The sequence below is a fragment of the Vombatus ursinus genome, unplaced genomic scaffold, assembly GCF_900497805.2.
Source record: "Vombatus ursinus unplaced genomic scaffold, bare-nosed wombat genome assembly UNPS02005659.1, whole genome shotgun sequence".
NCBI classification, from domain to species: Eukaryota; Metazoa; Chordata; class Mammalia; order Diprotodontia; family Vombatidae; genus Vombatus; species Vombatus ursinus.
This window is the reverse complement of record NW_020945437.1, coordinates 25,446,481-25,466,695: the sequence shown is the minus strand read 5'-3', so window position 1 is coordinate 25,466,695 and position 20,215 is coordinate 25,446,481. Positions and strand designations below refer to the sequence as shown.

General features: G+C 38.4%; 1 protein-coding gene across 3 annotated transcripts in view; it reads right to left on the bottom strand.

Moving 5' to 3' along the window:
• The window catches only part of FCHSD2 (FCH and double SH3 domains 2), a 352,645-nt gene that overhangs the window by 274,731 nt on the left and 57,699 nt on the right, over nt 1-20,215 (bottom strand). For all 3 annotated transcript variants that reach the window (XM_027848012.1, XM_027848010.1, XM_027848011.1), the window contains exon 3: nt 7,712-7,757. In XM_027848012.1, the coding sequence (XP_027703813.1) occupies nt 7,712-7,757 (46 nt within the window). The remainder of the gene's footprint in view (nt 1-7,711; nt 7,758-20,215) is intronic.

The window sequence follows — 20,215 nt, the reverse complement described above, 5'->3', positions numbered from 1 at the left end:
GTGTTGAAAGGAAATTCAAACATCAACTAATCCAATCTCCTCATCTTATTGATGATACATTTGGGCCCAAGGAGATTATGTAACTGACTCACACCATAGGTAGTCAGCAGCAAAGCTAAACTCTAATGCTAAAAAACAGAAACAAAAACAAAACACTTTCTTGATGTCATATTGATAAATTTGCTGCACTTCTCTATCATAACTAATATGACTTGTGAATGACAGTGGCCGTAAAATAGTCAGCTAAAGAAGTTTCTGAATAAATAAACAATAAAATGATACAGAGGTACCCTGAAAAGCTCAGCACTTCACATTCTCATACAGTATAAATAATTCTCTGCCAGGTTGCATCTTCTTTTACTTCAGTATTCTCTGAAAAGGGCATAATGTTCTTATCATTCTTAGAAATTTTGCACTGAATGAGTTGGAGTTACTATTTTTTCCACTGTCATCATAAAGCCAATCCTCTGCTTGACATTTCTACATTTGACTGGCCAGCTCTTATCATCCAGCTGCTTTCTCTCACTATGCCAATTCTCCTCACACTCTCCAGACAACTGATTGGCACATTACACTATAGACCAAGACGTCCATAAAAAAATGAATTTTTAATTCTGCACAAATTGTATGTAGAAGGTTTGGGTGATTATAGGGTTTCTAAGGACAGAACATACTCAGAAGAGAGAGCACAGACAATGAAGACATCATTTAATCCTAGCACCTGACACCCAATGCTCTTTCTATTCAATTCAATTCAATTCAACAAATATTTATAAAATATTAGCTATGCCTATGGCATGTGCTCAACCCTGGTAATACAAAGATGAAGCACTAGTCTGTACCTTCAAGAAATCTCAAATCAATGGGGAAAAGAGACATGAGATACATGATCATATATGACAACTTGCTTAGCCATTCCTCAAATTGATGGATATCCTCTTAATTTCCATGCCTTTGCCACCACAAAAAGAGCTGCTATAAATATTTTTGTATAAATAGGTCCTTCTCCCTTTTTGATGATCTCTTTGGGATACAGATGTCGGAGTAGTATTACTGGGTGAAAGGGTATGCACAGTTTTATAGCCCTTTGGGAAAAGTTCCAAACTGCTCTCCAGAATGGTTATCAAACCCATTCACAATTCCAACAGTGCATTTGTCCCAATATTTCTTCAGGAGAATATTTCTGCTTGAAAACGGTCACCTAATAATATCTGAGGGGTTAATTCTGGAATGTTCTGTAGAATACAGTTTACGTTTTTATCCTTGAATATTCACAAAAAACCATGTGAAGACCTCCTGTACAAATCCTCTGTGATACTCCCTTCCCTTTTATGGGGGGGGGGGGGCAGGGGAGCATCTAGGATTGTGTACAGCAAGACACTTCTATAATCAGTGTTCTACATTGGATTTATATTTAATTATTAATTACACAGAGGCAGCATGGTATGATGTAGTGGACAGAGCCTGCTAGGAAGACCTGGGTCCAAGTCTTGTCTATTACACATACTGGTTTTGTGACCCTGGGTTAAGTATCATAATAATAATAACAACAACAACAACAAACATTTATATAGCACTTACCATTTGATCTTCACAACAACCATGGAAGATACCCCCATCTTATAAGTAAGGAAACTGAAGCAAACAGAGGTTAAGTGACTTGCCCAGGGTTACACAGCTAATAAGTGTCTGAGTCTGGATTTGAACTCAGGTCTTCCTGACTCCAAGCCCCAGCACTCTATCTCAATGCTGTTTAAAACCTCTAAACTTTAAAAACTCTATCTCTCTAAAACTCTAAGTTGCAGAGAAAACTCTAACATTGGCAAAAGGAGCTTCCTTGCCTGAAAATTCCCTCTACCAGTGAAGTTACAAAGCCAATTTCAATTCCTGTTAAATTCACATTAGTTGACTGAAGAAGTCATATGCAGATGCTTAAGTGAAATAAGTAGATAGCTTTAAAAATGACTGGGGGGAGTTAGGAGAAGGGCTGGCAAATTAGGTGTTTAAAAATGAAAAGCCAAATCTTTCAAAAACTAGATTTTTTTTTACAAATGTTGTATGAAAAGGGGATTTAGCTTGTGGGAGCATTATATGCTCAAAGATAGAAGAAACTCAGTTTTATTAGCACCAGTAAAAGCTGTTTAAAACAAATTTGTTTTTAAAATGAAGGTGCTATTGATACTTGCCCAACAGAAAGGGGAGAGGACGTGAAATGCTGGAATAACAGAGTAGGACTTGCTCCTTCACAAGGCTAGTCAGGTGAAGTAATGCAATACATATGTGATCCAGAATGGGGGGGGGGGGTAATGTAAGATAGTAATAAATATGATATTCATCATGTAGCCTTCATGTATTCCAGTCACGTTAATTGACTAAAGTTGCTCAAGCATGAACTGGTATCTTGAGTTAATAAGCAGAATGAGAGGGAGGACGCCAGCCTGTTGGATAGCTCCTCTAAGGAGGCTGCAAAGAAAGGCAGGGAAGAACTACCTGGAATGAGAAGACAGGGAGAAAGGACTATCAACAAGGTCCCTCAAGTAGCTAAAGTCACTCAACCTCATCCAGAGGCTGGACTCCTCCCAACTAGAGCAGAAATAAAAAGACTCTCTGGCTACACAGTAAGCCAAGAAAACAGGGACAGGAGGAGCAGGTTGCATTTTTGCTCCCAACAATAAAAGAATAAGTATGACTACCTAAGAAAATATGCAATAAAGACATCAATAAAATTAACAGTTGAAAATGTAAAAAAATCAGTACACAGAGAATAAGGAGACACATTCCCAGTCATTCTCCTTCATAGAAACCTCTTTGTACAGCTCTGTAGTCTTGAAAATAGTAGAAGTGGTAGAAATGTTATTCAAGTATTGTAAAGATGGCCCCATGAAGGAAGGCAGTGTGGTCTAGTGGAAAGAATAATTGATCAGTTTAGCAGACCTGCTCTCGCCACTGCCTGGGATGCGACACTTTAGTTCTCTGGGCTTCAATTCCTACATCTACGAAATTAGGGGGTTAGACTAGATCAGGGTTTCTAGAAGTTGGGCTCTAAGGGAATTTGGCGTCCTATAGAATGTGAAAAGAGCTTTGTAAGAAAATTTCAGCTGCTTCTGCTGAAAGACTAGGAAAGATTATTGGATTTAGAAGTAGAAAGTATCTTTGAGATCATCTAGTCCAAGAGATGACCACTGGTATACATGGAACAATGTGAGCATGATACTGGAGCTGGTAACCAGTAAGACTATATTCAGGTTTGCAGGGTAAATTATTCTTGGTAATAAACTTTATCATTTTCCTTTTGTAATACCATATCCCAAATTTTCTTGTCCTTTACAAGATTAGCTGGCAAGTCAGATGTGATCTTGACTGGAGTTCTTGGGTATTTGAACCTTTCTTTCTGACTGCTTGCAATATTTTCTTTCACTGGGAATCTCTAGATTTTGGCTATGATATACCTGAGAGCCTTCATTTTAATCAAGTCAACAAGCATTTATTATGTGCCAGGTACTATGCTAAATGCTGGAGTTAGAAAGAATTCAACAGGTGACCAGTGGGTTCTTTCTATTTTCACTTGGCCCTCTAGCTCTGGAGAGTTTTCATTTATGATTTCTTGGAATACGTTATGGAGGCATTTTTTTTCAGTCATAGTTATCAGGGAGTCTGATGATTCTTCTTTTTTGGGGGGGGGGGGGGGGGGCATTTGGGGCTAAGTGACTTGCCTGAAGTCACACAGCTAGTGAGTGTTATGTGTCTGAGGCCAGATTTGAACTCAGGTCCTCCTGACTCCAAGGCGAGTCTGATGATTTTCAATTTCTCCTTGACAAATTTTTTGGGTCAGTTGTTTTTGACAGTAGATATCTGAAAGTCTCTTCTAATTTTTTTTCCATCTTTTGATTTTAATGTAATTTTTTCTTGTTTTGTAGAATCACTGATTTCTATTTGGTTTATTCTAATTTTCAGAGAGTCCCTTATTTGGGTAAGTTTCCTCTTTTATAAGTTATTTATTCTCCTTCCAGTTCCTCCAGAACTTATTTTACTTATAATTTCGTTGTTTTTTTTAAACTGTTTTTTTTTCCCCATTTCTTTCAAATACTTTTTGTAGTGCTTGTGACCAAGCTAATTTTTTTCTCCCCAAGGTTGGGTTTGTAATTATTTTGGAGTTGTTCTCTTCATCTCATTTTGTCTCTTGGGTATCTCTAGATCCATGCTATTCATATTTGGTATTTTGTTTTTTCATAGTTCTAGCCTTAGTTTATGATTTGGTACTTTCATCTCTGGGCCATCTGCACTCTTGGATGGGCCACCTGCACTCTTGGATGGGCCGGTAGAGCCTTGTTTGATCTTGACTTCAATTTCATAGGCTCATACTTAGAGATGATGCTGTTGCTTGTCTTTCATTTTCAAAGAGGACCATAACATCTAGACTTAGAGATGGGAGGAACCTTAGAGACACCTTAGAGGCCACTGAGTCTAAACTTCTCATTTTTTATAGACAAGAAACCAGAGCAGAGTGGTGTGGTGATTTGCCCAGGGTCACACATCTAGTTAAAGTCTGGGCTGGTATTTGAGCTTAGATATTCCTCGACACCCCACCCCCAACCATTACACCATGCTGCTGGTTTCTGCTTCCCCCAGTATTTCTGTATTCAGAAAAGCGGCAGGTTTCAGGGCCCCTGGTCCCTCAAGGTTTTGAGTGCTGCAACCTTTTAGCAATAAAGGGGCAATCCCAGTTGGAAGGCTGACAGTTTCTAGCCCTGTGTCCTTCAGTTACTGTTGCCAAAGGGCTATGGCTTTCCAATCACCCTGCAGTTTCTCATCTGAGAAATACAGTTTTCCTGCCCCTGGGTCCAGAGTCCTTGCTATAAGCTTCAGATTCTCCCAGAGCATCTCTAGTCCATACTGACACATTGCTAACTTATTTATTTGTGCTCTTTCTGCCTTGTCTAGTATCTTGGTTTTTTGGGGGGGGGTTTTGGTTTTTTTTAAGGCAATTGGGGTTAAGTGACTTGCCCAGGGTCACACAGCTAGTAAGTGTCAAGTGTTTGGTCTCAGGCCGCATTTGAACTCAGGTCCTCCTGACGTCAGGGCTGGTGCTCTATCCACTGCACCACCTAGCTGCTCCCCCTTGTCTAGTATCTCTAGCTGTCCTTTTGCACAGTCCTAGGTTAGACAGGACTTAATTTACTTTGTTTTGGGATTTCTTGGATCATTATTCAGTCTAGTGCTCTTTTTAGCTCTTTTTAATTCTTTGGCTGGAGTACATGTATGGGAGCTGAGCCCTCCTGTGACTGTTCATGCCACTATCTAGGTCCACCATGCCCTCGCCTGAAGACTTAGCATCTTAGCAGGACCTCCCAAATTTGGTGCTCTTCTGGCAGAGCTTGTGAGGGGTTGCCTCCATGCCATAAGGATGATTTTGAGTTCAGACATTTTAGGATATGTCTTCATCTTAACGGACATCTGCTATTATCTTCGTCTGCAACATATTATATAACACGTCTACTTACAAGGCGGCTCTGACTAAGGACTTAAGGATCTCTCCTGAGAACCAAGGGAACATAAGTAGTGGTAAAACACTGTGACAACTATTTTGGAGGTCCTCCTTCCTCACTTCATTTTCAAGTTAAGGGCTATATTGTAGACCAGGGATAGGGAACTTGTGGCCTTGAGGCCACATGTGACCCTCTAGGTCCTCAAGTGTGGCCCTTTGACTGAATACAAACTTCACAGAACAAATCCCCTTAACAAAAGGATTTGTTCCTAAAACTTGGACTCAGTCAAAGGGCCACACCCGAGGACCTAGAGAGCCATATGTGGCCTCGAGACTGTAGGTTGCCCACCCCTGCAATGTAAACAGTTAGATGTCAGGAATTCTGATCTCTTGTTACTTGTTCAAGGATAAAAAAAAAAATCTCTGCACAGTCTTTAGTACATAGTCTACTGATCTCCTCTGAGGTCCTTTCCACCTCTAGATCTAGGGATAAAATGGCTGAGAACCTAGATAGCTCTATCTTGATCTGAACCTGCATCTTAATGCAAACACTAAATTAAATTAAAGCTAAAATAGTATTAATCTTTTCTTCTTTTAGATAAGAGATGAGTTGTTCCTTCTGTTGGGACACTTTCTACTTAGATGTCCTGTCTTTAATGTGATGATCACTATTCCTCCCTCTCCTGTATTTTAATTCTTCTAGGTTTGGGGTTCCATCTAAAAAGGGAGAATAATGATAGCAAAAGAGAAAGGAAGGAGTCACTTCCAGATGTGTTGGGGTACCAGCTGTGTACAGAAATACTACAAAGCAACATGGTGTAGTAAAAAGGGTTGTATTCAGAGGCATTTCAAATTCCAACTCTGTCACTTACTACCAATGTGACCTTTGAAGTTATTTAACCTTTCTGGACCTCACTACCTCAGCTGACTCATCGGTAAAATAAGGGGACTGAACTAGTTGATCTCTAAAGTCCCTTCCGGATATAAAATGTATGAGTCTATGATAATTGGGACTAGTCCTGGGGTTCCAATGTGAATGCTATCCAACTTTCTTCCCCCCTTTTATACATACAATCATTTCTTTATTTCTTGTACCTCATAAAATTTATATTGTCAGAAGTTTCTGATATTTAAACGGAATTCTTAACACCACAAATTTATCCCTATTTTCCTAATCTGTCCCTAGTAAAAAGAATCAATTGCTCTTCTCTTTCCATATAATATGTTACCTTACACTTGAAGACTATTAAGTCTCAACCTTGTTTTTTTTCCATGTTAAAACCTCTAACTCCTTTGATGAGTGTTTGTTTGGGGCAGCAAGAAAAAGCTTAAATTTTAAAGTCATGATAACAGCCTATAAATATAAACATACATACACATACCCCCCTTCTATTTTCCATAAAATGTTGCCAAATAATGGCATTGTCACAAAAAGCTGGGAAATCAAATGAGTCTCAAGTTATTGGGTTATTTATGATTGGGTTTAATTAAATAATCAATGTGTCTAAACAAGCTTAAGCTGGAGATATTAAAGTTTAACACTTCTATGCAGAAAAGTAATTCCCTCTAATGGACAAATCTGAACCTTCCAAACTCCAACAAGCTATTCCTTTGCTAGGACATATACTTACTTACTCCCGTACACCTAACAACATAATTTCATCAGTAAGATGCTGGCACAGATAGCACTTAACTATTTAGGCCTAACTAAGGCTATAATTTTAAAGAAAGAAAATCCTTACAATTCTATCAGAAACATCCAACTCACCTCCTAAGGTGCTGTTATAAGTTCTACTAACAGAGCTAGAAACCCAGCAAACATTACAGAATATAATATATTTAAACCAATTCCTCTTATGCAGGAAGACCCATATCATAAGAATGGAGCTTCTGGAAGCCAAGGATTCTAGCATTCATAGAAATTACTGGCAGCAACAGTAAGAGCTATTAGTCACATTATTATAATCACAGAACATAACAATAAACAATTGCTTTTCCCATAGCAGGGGTAACTAACTTTCTGGTAAGGAAATATTCAATTCCTCATACAAATCCTCATAAACAGAAGGTGGAAAAGGGGCCAGATGGCCTTCCAAGGGATGGAGAGCCGCCCTCAAAGCATGGGAAAAAGGTATAGAGGGAAGCCTCTGGCAATTCTAATTTGCTCAGCCAGCCATTTTTAAATACCTTAATGAGCCTGCTGAGGAATCTTGCCCCAGAGCTTACCTGTGCATATTCTCTCTCAATTGCAGCCTTCTTCTGACTGAATGTCCTAAAAAAGAACAAACATTAATTACAAAAAATGCACAGTAAATAAATAAACTCAGAGAGAAAAAAAAACTTTCAAACATTCCCTGTAATTCACCAAGGAGTAAAGGGAAAATTACAGAAAAGAATTTCATGATCTTATTATAAATAAGTTTCTCAATAATCAACATATATCAACACTGAAGCTATTTCCTCCACTCTAATGATTTACCAGAGTGACTCAACTCAAAGGGTAATATCATTAAGTAACTATGATTCCATCCCAAAATAGATATTCACATGTCAAAGTGAATATTTTGAGCTGTCAGGTGAGGTTCCCCACCCCCCCACCCCCCCACCCCCGCAATAGGAAAAGGATAGTGCAGGGGTGCGGAACCCGCAGCCTTGACACCACATGTGGTTCTCTGGGTCCTCAAGTTCGGCCTTTTGACTGAATCCAAACTTCACAGAACGAACTCCCTTAGTAAAAGGATCTGTTTTGTGAAGTTTGGATTCAGTCAAAAGGTCGCACTTAAGAACCTAGAGGGCCACATGTGGCCTCGAGGCTGCAGGTTCCCCACCCCTGGTTGTAGACAAACCAAGGAACAACCAAAATTTCTTATTTTTCATTTTCATTTGGCTGGACCAATACTGACAAATCTTTATTCTGCCACTGGAAAACAGTACTTAGAATTCACTGAAATCTTACAGGTCCTTCACATATAAACACACTATAAAGTAAGGATCGGTGGACCCCCAAGGAGCCTATGCATAGATTTCAAGGAGTCCAGGAATTTGAACAGGAAAAAAAAATGACATTGTTATTGTTACCAACCTCTCACTGGCAATTTGCTTCAATTATTTAAAACCATTACTCTGAGAAGGGGTCCACAGACTTTACCAGACTGACTGCCAAAGGGGTCCATGGCACAAAAAATGTTCAGAATTCCTGCTAAAATGGAACATCTGTTTCCAATACTTTACTAGAAATAATGAGTAAAACTACAGAGAAAACTTACAAGACTCATTGACTATTTAGGGGTATTTTAAGGTGGCTTATCTATAGTTAAGTTTCTTTTGCAGCAAATTTCTTCATTATACTGAAGTTCAGCAAAAAAATTTTCTCAGACTTCTCTGAACAAGATTATGAAAACAAGTTGTTATAACCATTTCAAACAGCAGTCATCCTACACTTCCATATTTCAAAAATATTCATGATTTCATACACATATCCTCTCTACCAACACAAATCGCAACCTTTCCACACTTTAGTAGACAATCTGTAGTTAGTATTACCAAAAACCAATAATAATTAAATCATGACCTAGTACCCAATCCTCACTATAATGTATTTAATTAGTCTGATTCACAGATGATACTATCCACTTTCTGGTTATCTCACCAAGCTACACGTGGGGGGCCTACACTCTGGTTGTAGTCCTAATTTGCCCCAACCCACCTATCACAACCCTGTATTCTACCCTTATAACCCTCAGCTCTGAACAGCAAAGTTTTACCTTATCTTGCCTAGAACTTCCTGGCTACAGTGCAGATTAGTACCCCCAGTGTCGCCACCTCCCATCCTCAAAGCCCATTTGTTAATTCCTCTTTATGTGTTGTCTTCATCCATTATACTGTGAGCTCCTGGAGAACAAGGAGTGTCTTACTTGCTTATATTTGTATCCTAGTGCTTAGCACTGTGCCTGGTACACAGTAAGCACATAATCAATTATCTATCTATCTAGCCAGCCTAGCTTGCTTGCTGACCTCACTAGCTTCCATGGATGGGATTGTGATTCCCAAATATTCAGACCTAGTCTCTTGCCTGAGCTCTCTCCAGTCCCACATCACCAAATGCCTCTTGGACAGCTCAAAATGGATGTCATACAAGCATCTCAACCTCAACATGTACAAAACAGAACTCATTATCTTTTCATCCTCTTCCCACCTTTCCTATTACTGTCAAGGGCATTGCCACCCAGCCAAGCAGGCTTGCCATCTCAGTTTCATCCTCAACTGACTCCTCAACTCAACTCACCCCACCTAACCAATGTCTGTCATGCAGAGTCTTGCTTCTACTGTCATGACTTCTCTCTATTCAGCCACATCCTGGTATGGGCCCTCATTACCTCACAACCACATGATCACAAAAGCCTTTTGGTTGGTCTCCCTGCCTCAAGTCTTTTCCCACTCCAATCCATTCTTCACTCAGCTACCAAAGTGATTTTCCTAAAGTACGGTTCTGATCACGTCAACACCCCCTCACTCATAATAAACTCTAAGAGACACCTGTTACTCCTAGGATCAGATATAAAATCCTGCTGGACATTTCAAGTCCTTTATAACCTGGCCCATTTCTATCTTTCCCATCTTCTTACACTTACACTTTCCCCTCTACCTCCTATACAATTCAGCACACTGGCCTAATTACTGTTTCTCACACAGCATACTCCACTTCCCAACTCCATGCATTTTTACCAGTTGTCTCTCATGTTTGAATACTCTCCTCCTCACCTCAGCCTCCTAGCTTCATTGACCTCCTTTAACACTCAGTTCAAATGTCATCTTCTGCAAGAGGCCTTTCCTGGTTGGTCCACCCCACATCCCCTCCCCCTTCCCACTGCTAGTGACTTCCCTCTAAGAATACCTTCCATTTATACTGTACAGTATATATTTTCTATGTGCATAGTTATTTACATGTTGTCTTCCTCACTAGAATGTGAGCTCCTCAATGGCAGGGTTTTTCCATTTCTTTGTATTCTCAGCCCTTAGCACAGTGCCTGACACAGAGTAGATACTTAATATATACTTCTTAATTGACTGTCAGTCAGTCTGTGTCTGTCCTGGTAGCCTCTGTATCAAGTAGAATCTGCTCAAGTTTGCATTTATCCAGCAAAGCCTTTAAGAACCTAGGTCCCTTCCAAGCCACAATGAGACATCAAATTAAGATTTATTATAATTCAAAGAAACTGCATTGTTCCTTTTACCTGTCCGCATGCTTCCTCCCTCCCCAACTTAGAGTTGGGATGAAAAAAGTTGCACAGATTCTCAACTAATACTATTTCACCAACTTGAAAACAAACATGTAGTGAAAAGACATTCAGTGTGTACTAGGATGCAAAACTAACATAAATTAGCTGATACTTTCAATTGTTTAAAAAAACACCTGGTAGCACCCTGCATGATTCTAAGATTATAAACCCATAGACTGATAGCTGTAAGGAATCATAGAGATCATTGAGTCCAACTCCTTCATTTTACAGAGGTCTAGGTGGCCTTTCCAAAAATCTGGTATTTGGAGACCACATCTTTACAGTCATACAACTGGCTGAAAGGTGTAAAGCATCTAAGCTTCCCTTAGGCTTGTTGGGTGACATTTTATTTTAAGCAATTGATTCAATACAGCAAAATATCAGCTTAAAGGCTCTCTTCCACCAGGGTGCCTTTCACATATATGTCAAGATCCCTTCAAAAATGTAACAAAAGAGATGAGTGAGGAATAAAACAGGCTCGTCAAGGGTGTTTGCTACCATCATGGAGGGTGTCCAATACAAGAAGGATTCCCTACAGATGGTAAGATGCTCCAGATATGTCTGTTTGTGGATAACATTTTTCTGATTCTATCAAGTGTTAGACCACTGCAGAGTACCCTCAATGAGATCCATAAACCACTGAAAGAGCTTACCCTACCCACACATGGAAAAATCAAGTAGACAGAAGCCATCTCTATGCAGTAAGATGGACCAATTACCTATATATCTACACATACATACACACATACATATAAATATATATACACACACACCTATATATAGGTCCATCAGTACCTCTAACCTACCTGAGTGACTACAGGCAAGTTGCTTAAGCTCTCAGTCTCCCATTTTCTAATGTATAAAATGGAGACTTTGAACTAGATTTTCTCTGAGCTTCTTTTTATCTCTAAATGTATGATCTTATCCTTTTTAACTTGGCATCAAGTCATTCTCAAATGGTGATGTTTTAATAGTCTGCAAGAAAAAAGGACTGGGGTTTCATTTTGTTTTTTTTAATATCCTGAAAATATGAATGTCAGACAATCTAAACAGGAGGTACAGTATTTACAATTGCCATGAAACATACAGGTGTCTTCTTAGTCCTCCCTTTTTCCAAGGGAAGAAAATTAATCACGTTGCCAGAAATGACATAGTACCCAATTCTTAAGCTTTTGTATTTTTATGTTAGCTTTTAACATAGAGGATGAATCTAGGAAGACAGCTGAGGGAAAATCAAGTAGAGTCTTTCAAGAAAGGGATATATTATGCATTTTGAAAGATGTTCTAATTAAAAAAATATTCTAGTGGTCTGAATCTCATATTTTGAGAAGAATTTCTTTGTTCTGTCAACATTACAGAGTACCAATTCAACTTGTTGCCCACCTGACCAAAAAGCAAGATGCCTTCCCTATGTAGGATAGATAGCTCTACCAGCGTATGAAAAAGTAACTCAATTTTGTTTTAAAAGTGTTATTTACAGATTACACTTAGACCTAGCATATAACTTAAGAGATTATATAATCAATCATTTTGTAACTGAAGACCAGAGAAAGATAAAAGGACCTGTTTAAATTAATACAGGCAGAACCAAAATTCAAACCCAAGAACTGTGACTGCAAATTCACTTTACTTTCCCCTGCACTAACAGATTTAGCAGTCATTTCAGAATCAGCCATGTTATAGTCATGTACAAACAGATCTGAACAAAAATTTTTTTAAAACCTATAAAAAAAGATAAAGATGAGAAGGCTTTTCAGTGTTTTTCAGTTTTCAATTTCAGGAGCTCCAAGCTGACCTGTTTAAAGCAAGACAGGTAAATCATTTATTTAACCTTTCTGGACCTGAGATGCCTCGCCTGCACAATTAAATAGCCTCTAAAGTTCTTCCCAGCTCCAATTCCAATGCTCCTATGAGAGAGAGACAAAGAGAGAGAGAGAGAGAGAGAGAGAGAGAGAGAGAGAGAGAGAGAGAATAGTAGAAAAACTGACTATATTACCATTTCCTAAAGAAGTTAAACGAATGCAACACAACTACCACAACCAAGAGACTGAAAGAACTCAGAAAATTGCTTAGTCAACCAACACTTACTCCCCTTGGTAAATGGAAAGCCACAACAATGAAAAGGGCTAAAGGAAAACAGAAAACTGTGAGCAATATCATCTCTGTAAAGAGTGTGAAAAGAGGAGAAAATCAGCCTGTAGAGAATTTAACACCAGATTCGGCTAAACCAGACTGTCCTATTCATAAATGAAACTAGAGGAGGCCAACAAACAGAATAAAAGTAAAATAAATCTATCATCATTTTTACAGTGATTTATTTTTGTTTTTGGTTTTGTTTTGTTTTTTGTGTTGTTTTTTTTGCTACGTAATGGGATTAGGTGATTTGCCCAGGGTCACACAGTTAGTGAATGTTTTGTGTCTGAGGCCGCATTTGAACTCAAGTCCTCCTGAGTCCAGGACTGGTGTTCTATCCACCGCCCCACCTAGCTGCCCCATTACAGTGATTTATTTTCAACAGCAATAATAGCAGAACCACAACGATTAGACTGGGTGCACTTCTGTACCCAATGTACTATAACAAAACAGGAAAACATGGCTACACCTAACCAAGAAGACAGAGAAGTAACCTGCATTGGAGGTGACACATCTGTAAAAGCACAAGAGATCAAGACTTGAGATAATTAGTTACCTGTCTATATTCAAAATGTATTTGTGGGCAGATAAGTAATGCAGGAAGAAAATGGCAAAAGAATGCAAAAATATCACAAACAGAACTTTTACCACTCTAAAGGAACCAAGATGAAATTAGCAACCACCAACTCATATGTCTCCTGACATTGGTTAACTAAAACATTTAACTTTTAACATACACAATGCAGCCTTGAAAGCTCTCTTCCACCAAGGTATCTCTCAAGAGAATATCAAAATGATATAAGACTCCACAAAAGACTCAACTATTCATTTAACCTTATCCAACAATTGGCTAAACAATGACATGAAGTGAGGTATTAATTGAAGAGCTATATACTTAAGCATTTACCAATGTCATGGAAGATGTCCCTCCATTAAATCCCCAAAAAGGCGGGGGGGGGGGCACTTCCCACTGTTGTTAAGGCTCTCTGTTTCTAATTCACAAATGACAGTATATTAACTGCAATGAGCAGAATACAATTAGAATCACATAATCTTCTTCCGTTTGGCTCACTGCTCCCAAATCTATTCTTCTTCCTCATCATGACCGTTATTTATTTAATCCCTCCATCCAAAACTCTTCTCCCAGAGTATCCCTGCTCTGGTCTCACTTTCTTCCATTCTCCGTCTTGGTACCAATACAACTATGCATTACTATTCTTCATGTTTAAGTGAAGTCAATAAGCCAATATTTCTGGATGAAGTCTCTGGATAAAGAAATCAAAGCTATATGTAATCATAAGAAAAATACTACAAATCATTATTGATTGGAGAAATGCAAATTAAAACAACTCTGAGATATCATCTCACAGCTACCAGATTCACTAAAATGACAGTAGGGGAAAATGACAAATGTTGGAGGAGATGTGGAAAAATTGGGACATTAAAACACTGTTGGTAGAACTGTGAACTGATCTAACCATTTTGGACAGCAATCTGGAATTATACCCAAAGAGTTATAAAACTGAGTATATATACCCTTTCTCAAGGTGATCAGGGAAAAAGGAAAAGAATCCATATATTCTAAAATATTTATAGCAGCTTTCTTTGTAGTGCAAACTGAGAAACCGAGAGGATGCCTATCAACTGGGGAATGTCTAAACAAGTTGTGGTATGTGACTGTGATGGAACACAACTGTGCTGTAAGAAATAATGAGCAGGGGCAGCTAGGTGGTACAGTGGATAGAGTCAAGTCCTGGAGTCAGGAGGACCTGAGTTCAAATCTGGCCTCAGACACATAACACTTACTAGCTGTGTGACCCTGGGCAAATCACTTAACCCCATTGCCTAGCAAAAAAATAAAAATAAAATAAAATAAAATGTCTTTTAAAAAAAAAAAGAAATAATAAGCAGGTTGAGTTTTAGAAAAACATGTAAAGAATTGCAAGAAATAATGAAGAGTGAAATGAGCAGAACCAAGAGACTATTGTACACGGTAACAGCAACACTGTTCAAAGAACAGCTGTAAAGAACTAAGCTATTTTGTGTATTAAAAATATTCAAATCAACTATAAAAGACTTATAAAGGAAGATGCTATCTGCCTCCAGAAAAAGAACTGATAAACAGAAATATGCATAATGTGTGTGTGTGAAACGGTAGCTTTCTCTAGTGTAGGGTCGGGTGGGAGGGAAGAAGACAGTTTAGAACTAAAAATGTAACAAAAAAATTTAATTAAAAAAATTTTTTTTTTATTTTTAGAAAAACCACCTCTACGCTCAAGGAGCCCTCAGTCTAATAGGGAAGACAACATGCAAATAACTATTCCATTATAAGATGTATACAGGGTAAATTGGAGGCACTTTCAAAGGGAAGAAGGTGCTAGCCCTGAGTGAGCTTGGAAATGCCTCTACTGCTCCCTTGTAATACTACCATTCAAATTCTGTTAATCTTCAACCTGGGGTTTCCCCTACCATTTGCCTTCTCTGTTCCTAATCCCATAATGCTGTAGAACAGAGGAAGAGGACAGAGGAAATCACACAACTGTGCCAATCAAACTCTAAGAACTCATACTATCTAATCTCAATTGGGCCCTTACTGCTAACACAACATTATTTTTAATCCTTCCTTAAGAATTCAAAATCATTTGGTCTTCAATCATCCTATCTTCATTTGCTCTAGTTTCTCAGAAAAAAGTAGCCACTCCAAGGCTAACTCCTCTACTTGGGTCCACATTGTCCCCCATCCAGGTCCATTCCTCCAGGAGACCCTTCTCTTCTTTCCAACCTCTTCCTATATACAGGCACTCCTTTCCAATATTTACAGATATGCTCAGTTCTTTTTCATTCTTTTATAATCTAGCTTTTGACCTCACCCCTCTTCTATCTACTGAAAATGTACCCTCAAAAGTTACCAAAGATTTAACTGTTAAATATTAGATCCAAAGATTTTTTCTTAGTCCTCACCATCCTTGATGTCTCTGTCACTTTTGACATTGCCAATCACCTTCTTTGTCCTGGACACTCTCTCCTGGTCTTTCTTCTACCTGTGCGACCACTCCTCTGTCTTCTTTGCTGGTTAGTCATCCATTTCCTACTCCCAAGTATAAGTGTCCCACAAGGTTCTGTTTGGACACTCTTTTTTCCCCGTCTCATGGCGATGTCAACTGTTCCCATGATTTCAAAGATCATTTTTACATAGATCATTGTGTACTCTGTCCTGGTCACATATCTGGAATTTTATGTTAAATTCTAAGCACCACATTGGAATTGACAAGCTAGACAGCCTCCACAGGAAGCTGCCCTGAGAGATCATGCCAGTCTGATTAAATTAAGGAATTAGGGATATTTAGGCTGGAAAAGAAAAGACTTAAGGAGACACAATAGCTGTCATCAAGTATTTGAAGGACTGCTATGTGGAAAACAGATGAGACTTGTTTGGCATAGCTAAGTACGATGAATATAAGTCATAGGTGATCAGATGTCCTGGTTCTACAGTACATTTCCACTTAAACCTCACCACTTGAACCTCAAATTCAGCATGTCCAAAACATAGCTCATTATCTTCAACACTAAAACCTACTCTTTCAGATTTCTCAAATAGCAAGAGCTGAAGAAAATGAAGCTAAAGAATCTAGGTTTTAATCCTGGCTCTGAAACTTACTACCAATGTAGTCATAGGCAAGTCATTTAACCTCCATGGGCCTTAATTTGCTCATCTGTAAAATGAGGGTTTTTTTTTTTTTAAAACAAGAAAGCCTCTAATGTTCCCTCCAGTTCTAAATCTAAGATTCCAAGATGCTATAACCCTCAAATCCACATAGCTACCCCTAATTCCACCCCTCAATTCCCATCCCATATACTTAACTATCTACTGGATATCTTCACCTAGATGTCCCATCAGTATTTCAAACAGTCTATATTTCTTCTCCAAACATACCAAGTCAAAATGGCTTCATCAAGAAAAGATAATGCCAGGTTACTCCCATTTCCTTACCTCTTCTAATAACTTTTATTTATGTCTTTTTTTAAAAAATCAGAATTTTTTCTTAATATTCACCTCCCCACTCGCTTCAAATTTTTTTTGTTTTACAAAGGAAATTTTGAGCATAATTGAGGTAATAAAGCAAATGTGTTTTCCATACCTCTCATTCCCCACCTCCTTAAAAAGGGGAGGGAGGGAGACACGTTTTCACCTCTTTTCTTTGAGTTCTTGATTGGTCATTGCTTTAATTTGAGTTTGGTAGCTTATTTCATTTTCTGACAGATTTATGAAAACTGGTAGATTAGGAAATGTCTTAGATACAGTTTACCTAGATTTATGCAAAGCATTTGACAATATTTCTCACACCATTCTGTGGACAAGATGAAGAGATATAAGCCCAAAGAAAAGTTATTAATGATTCAATGTCAGCTTGGAAGGACTCTAGTGGTCCTGGCACTGTTTAACATTTTAATCAATGGTTTGGATAAAGGCAAAGACGGTATACTTCTTAAATCTGCAGATTATACAAATCTAGGAACATGTTATATGACAAATGAAAGATTTCTACAAGGTAGGACACTGGACTAAAGCTCATAAGAAGAATGTAATAGAAATAAATGTAAAGTCTTATACTTGGGTTCAAAAAAAACTTCACAAGAACAAGATAGAGGAGGCATGACTAGTTAGCAGTTCCTCTGAAAAACTTGTAGGGGTTCTAGTGGATTGCAAACTCAATGCATGGAAATAATACAATGGCACCCCAAAAAATTAATGCAATCTTGGCTACATTTTAAACTTAAAAATCTTTGGGTTAGCTATATTAAGAGATGAGTGACCAAGACTAAAAAGATGATGTAGTCACTGCTCTGTCCTGGTTCAGATCAAATTTGGAGCACTGTTTTCAGTTCTGAGTACATTTTAGAAAAAATATTGAAGAGCTGGAAAGCATCCAGACAAGGGCAACCAAGATAGTGAACATAAAGATATTAACAAATGAAAACTGGTTGAAGGAACTAGGGATATTTAGCACAGAGAAGAGAAAACTTGGGAGGAAATATGATTTCTGTTTTCAAGTATTTGAAGGCCTGACACATGGAAGAATTAGACCTGTTATGCTTAGCGCCAGAGGGCAGAACCAGGAACAAGTTGAAATGGGGTGAATTTAAGCTTGATATAAAATTAAAACTTTGTAATAATGAGAACTGTCCAGAAATGGACTAGGCCGCCTCAGAATATATAATGGATTCCATATCCTGTGAGATCTTTAAGCACAAGCTTCTTCCTCATCTGTATCCCTTGAATACCCTGTGACTAAGCAAGATGAACGAATACCTCAATGCATGGGCTCTCTGCACAAGCTTAACTACTTGACCCAAGTCTAGTCTAAACCTACTTTTGATTTTCTAGGAACAGAGAAGATAATGCTAGTCATCAAGTCTACCAATTAGCAATGGTCCTAGAGGCCCAAATTATGCTTGAAGGGAAACACAGAGAACAAGGTCATTAGCTTCAATAAGCTTGGTAATTAGAGCTCTTTCTCTCATCTTCCTGCCCTGACCTGATCCATCCATCCATCCATCCATCCATCCATCCAAATCTTAAAGACTTGATGTCAGAAACCTGTGTTCAAGTTCCAGTTTGGTCACTTAGAAGCACTGTGCCTTGTAAATAAAGATGTTTAACCAACATTTATTTAATGTGTGACTTCATCTATGAAAATTGCTAAGAGGCCATTTTTAGTTTTGACATAAGGAAAAACTCCCTAAAAATTAAAGCTATTCAAAAGTAGAATGGGCTTCCAGCCTCAGGATAACAAACTTGGTCCAGATTTGGGAATAAAAGGAAAAGATTTGGTCAGGCACAGTTGACCACACTGATTGGGGCTAATGATAAAGATCTCCATGTGTGTCTTCAAGCCTAATTTGAACCTTTAGAACCACTGCTAATTGTTAGACTTGATGGATAACATTATCAGTCTCAAAAGCAGACCTAGACTCTACTTAGAGTACTTAGGAAATTACATAGTTTTTTAGTTTGTTTGCCTGTTTATAATTCCAAACTAACTTGTTATACAAAAGCTCATCACTTTAACAGCAATAGTCAATTGGCCAGGAATATTGAAACCTATGAATCTATGAAAAATTAAAATCACAAACATCCAAAAGGACAATAGCAATTTGCACAACAGACATAAATAGGTTGTAGCGCAAAAGAATAGGATTTAGTTTGGAAAGAATGTTAAGGATCATAGAATAATAATCAATCCAACGCCTTCATTTTATAGACGAGAAAATTGAGGCCCAAAAAAGGTTGTGACTTGCCCAATGAAACATATGTAATAAGAGCAGCAAAACTTGAATCTGAAGCCAGATTTGACTCCAAATAGAGTGATCTTTCCACTACACCATGTGAGTTGTTACTAAGAACAACTGATGTGCAAAAATCTAAGTAAGAGAAATCATTAAACACATGTACTACCAGAAAAGCAGGTAGGTCAATCAGGTAACAAGATCAAGGCATCAGACAATCAACTTGAATGGCAGCTAAGTGGCACCATGGTGCACAGAGCACTGGCCCTGGAGTCAGGAAGATCTAAGTTCAAATCCAGATTCAGACACTTACTAGCTGTGTAAGCCTGGAAAAGTCAAATGACTTCTGTCTGTCCAGTTTCCTCATCTGTAAAACCCGGGCTAACAATAGCACCTAACTCCCAGGCTGTTGTGAGGATCAAAGGAGGTAATAATTGTAAAGCAGTTAGCACAGTGCCTGGCAAATAGTAAGCACTATATAAATGTTAGCTAGTAGGGGTAGGGGTTCGGGTGGTATTGTGGTGGTGGTGGGGGGGTGGTAGTAGTGATAGGAGGAGGAGGAGTAGTAGGAGTAGTATCTGTTCTTCTACACTACTCAGACAACAGCTATACAGTCTACTGTTGGGCCACTACGAGACTTTTTAGGTTCTGATAGAACCTGTCATATCTTGGCATGCTCTGCTGGCATAGCCTTAGAGAATTAAGTCCCATGCTGTGAGGAGACACTAGAGGATTCAGTGGAATCTGTAATTCTAGACTATTTCAAAATAGAACAGAATTCTAGATCCCTGGGATATAATGAAAGATCTCTGTGAAAGATATGCATGCTGTGCCATCAATTTCCTCGACTGGCTTTAATTAGTACAGTGAAGTTCCTCATTTTCAGGAGCACTATTAGTCATCTTACAAGTTTGGGGAAATTTAAGCTAACACCATTCATTCCTCTGGTCAGATGCAGGAATGCCAAGAATGTAAAGTCCCATAATATACAGGCTTTAAGTCCCTGAACCTAGCATTCTCAGCACATTCT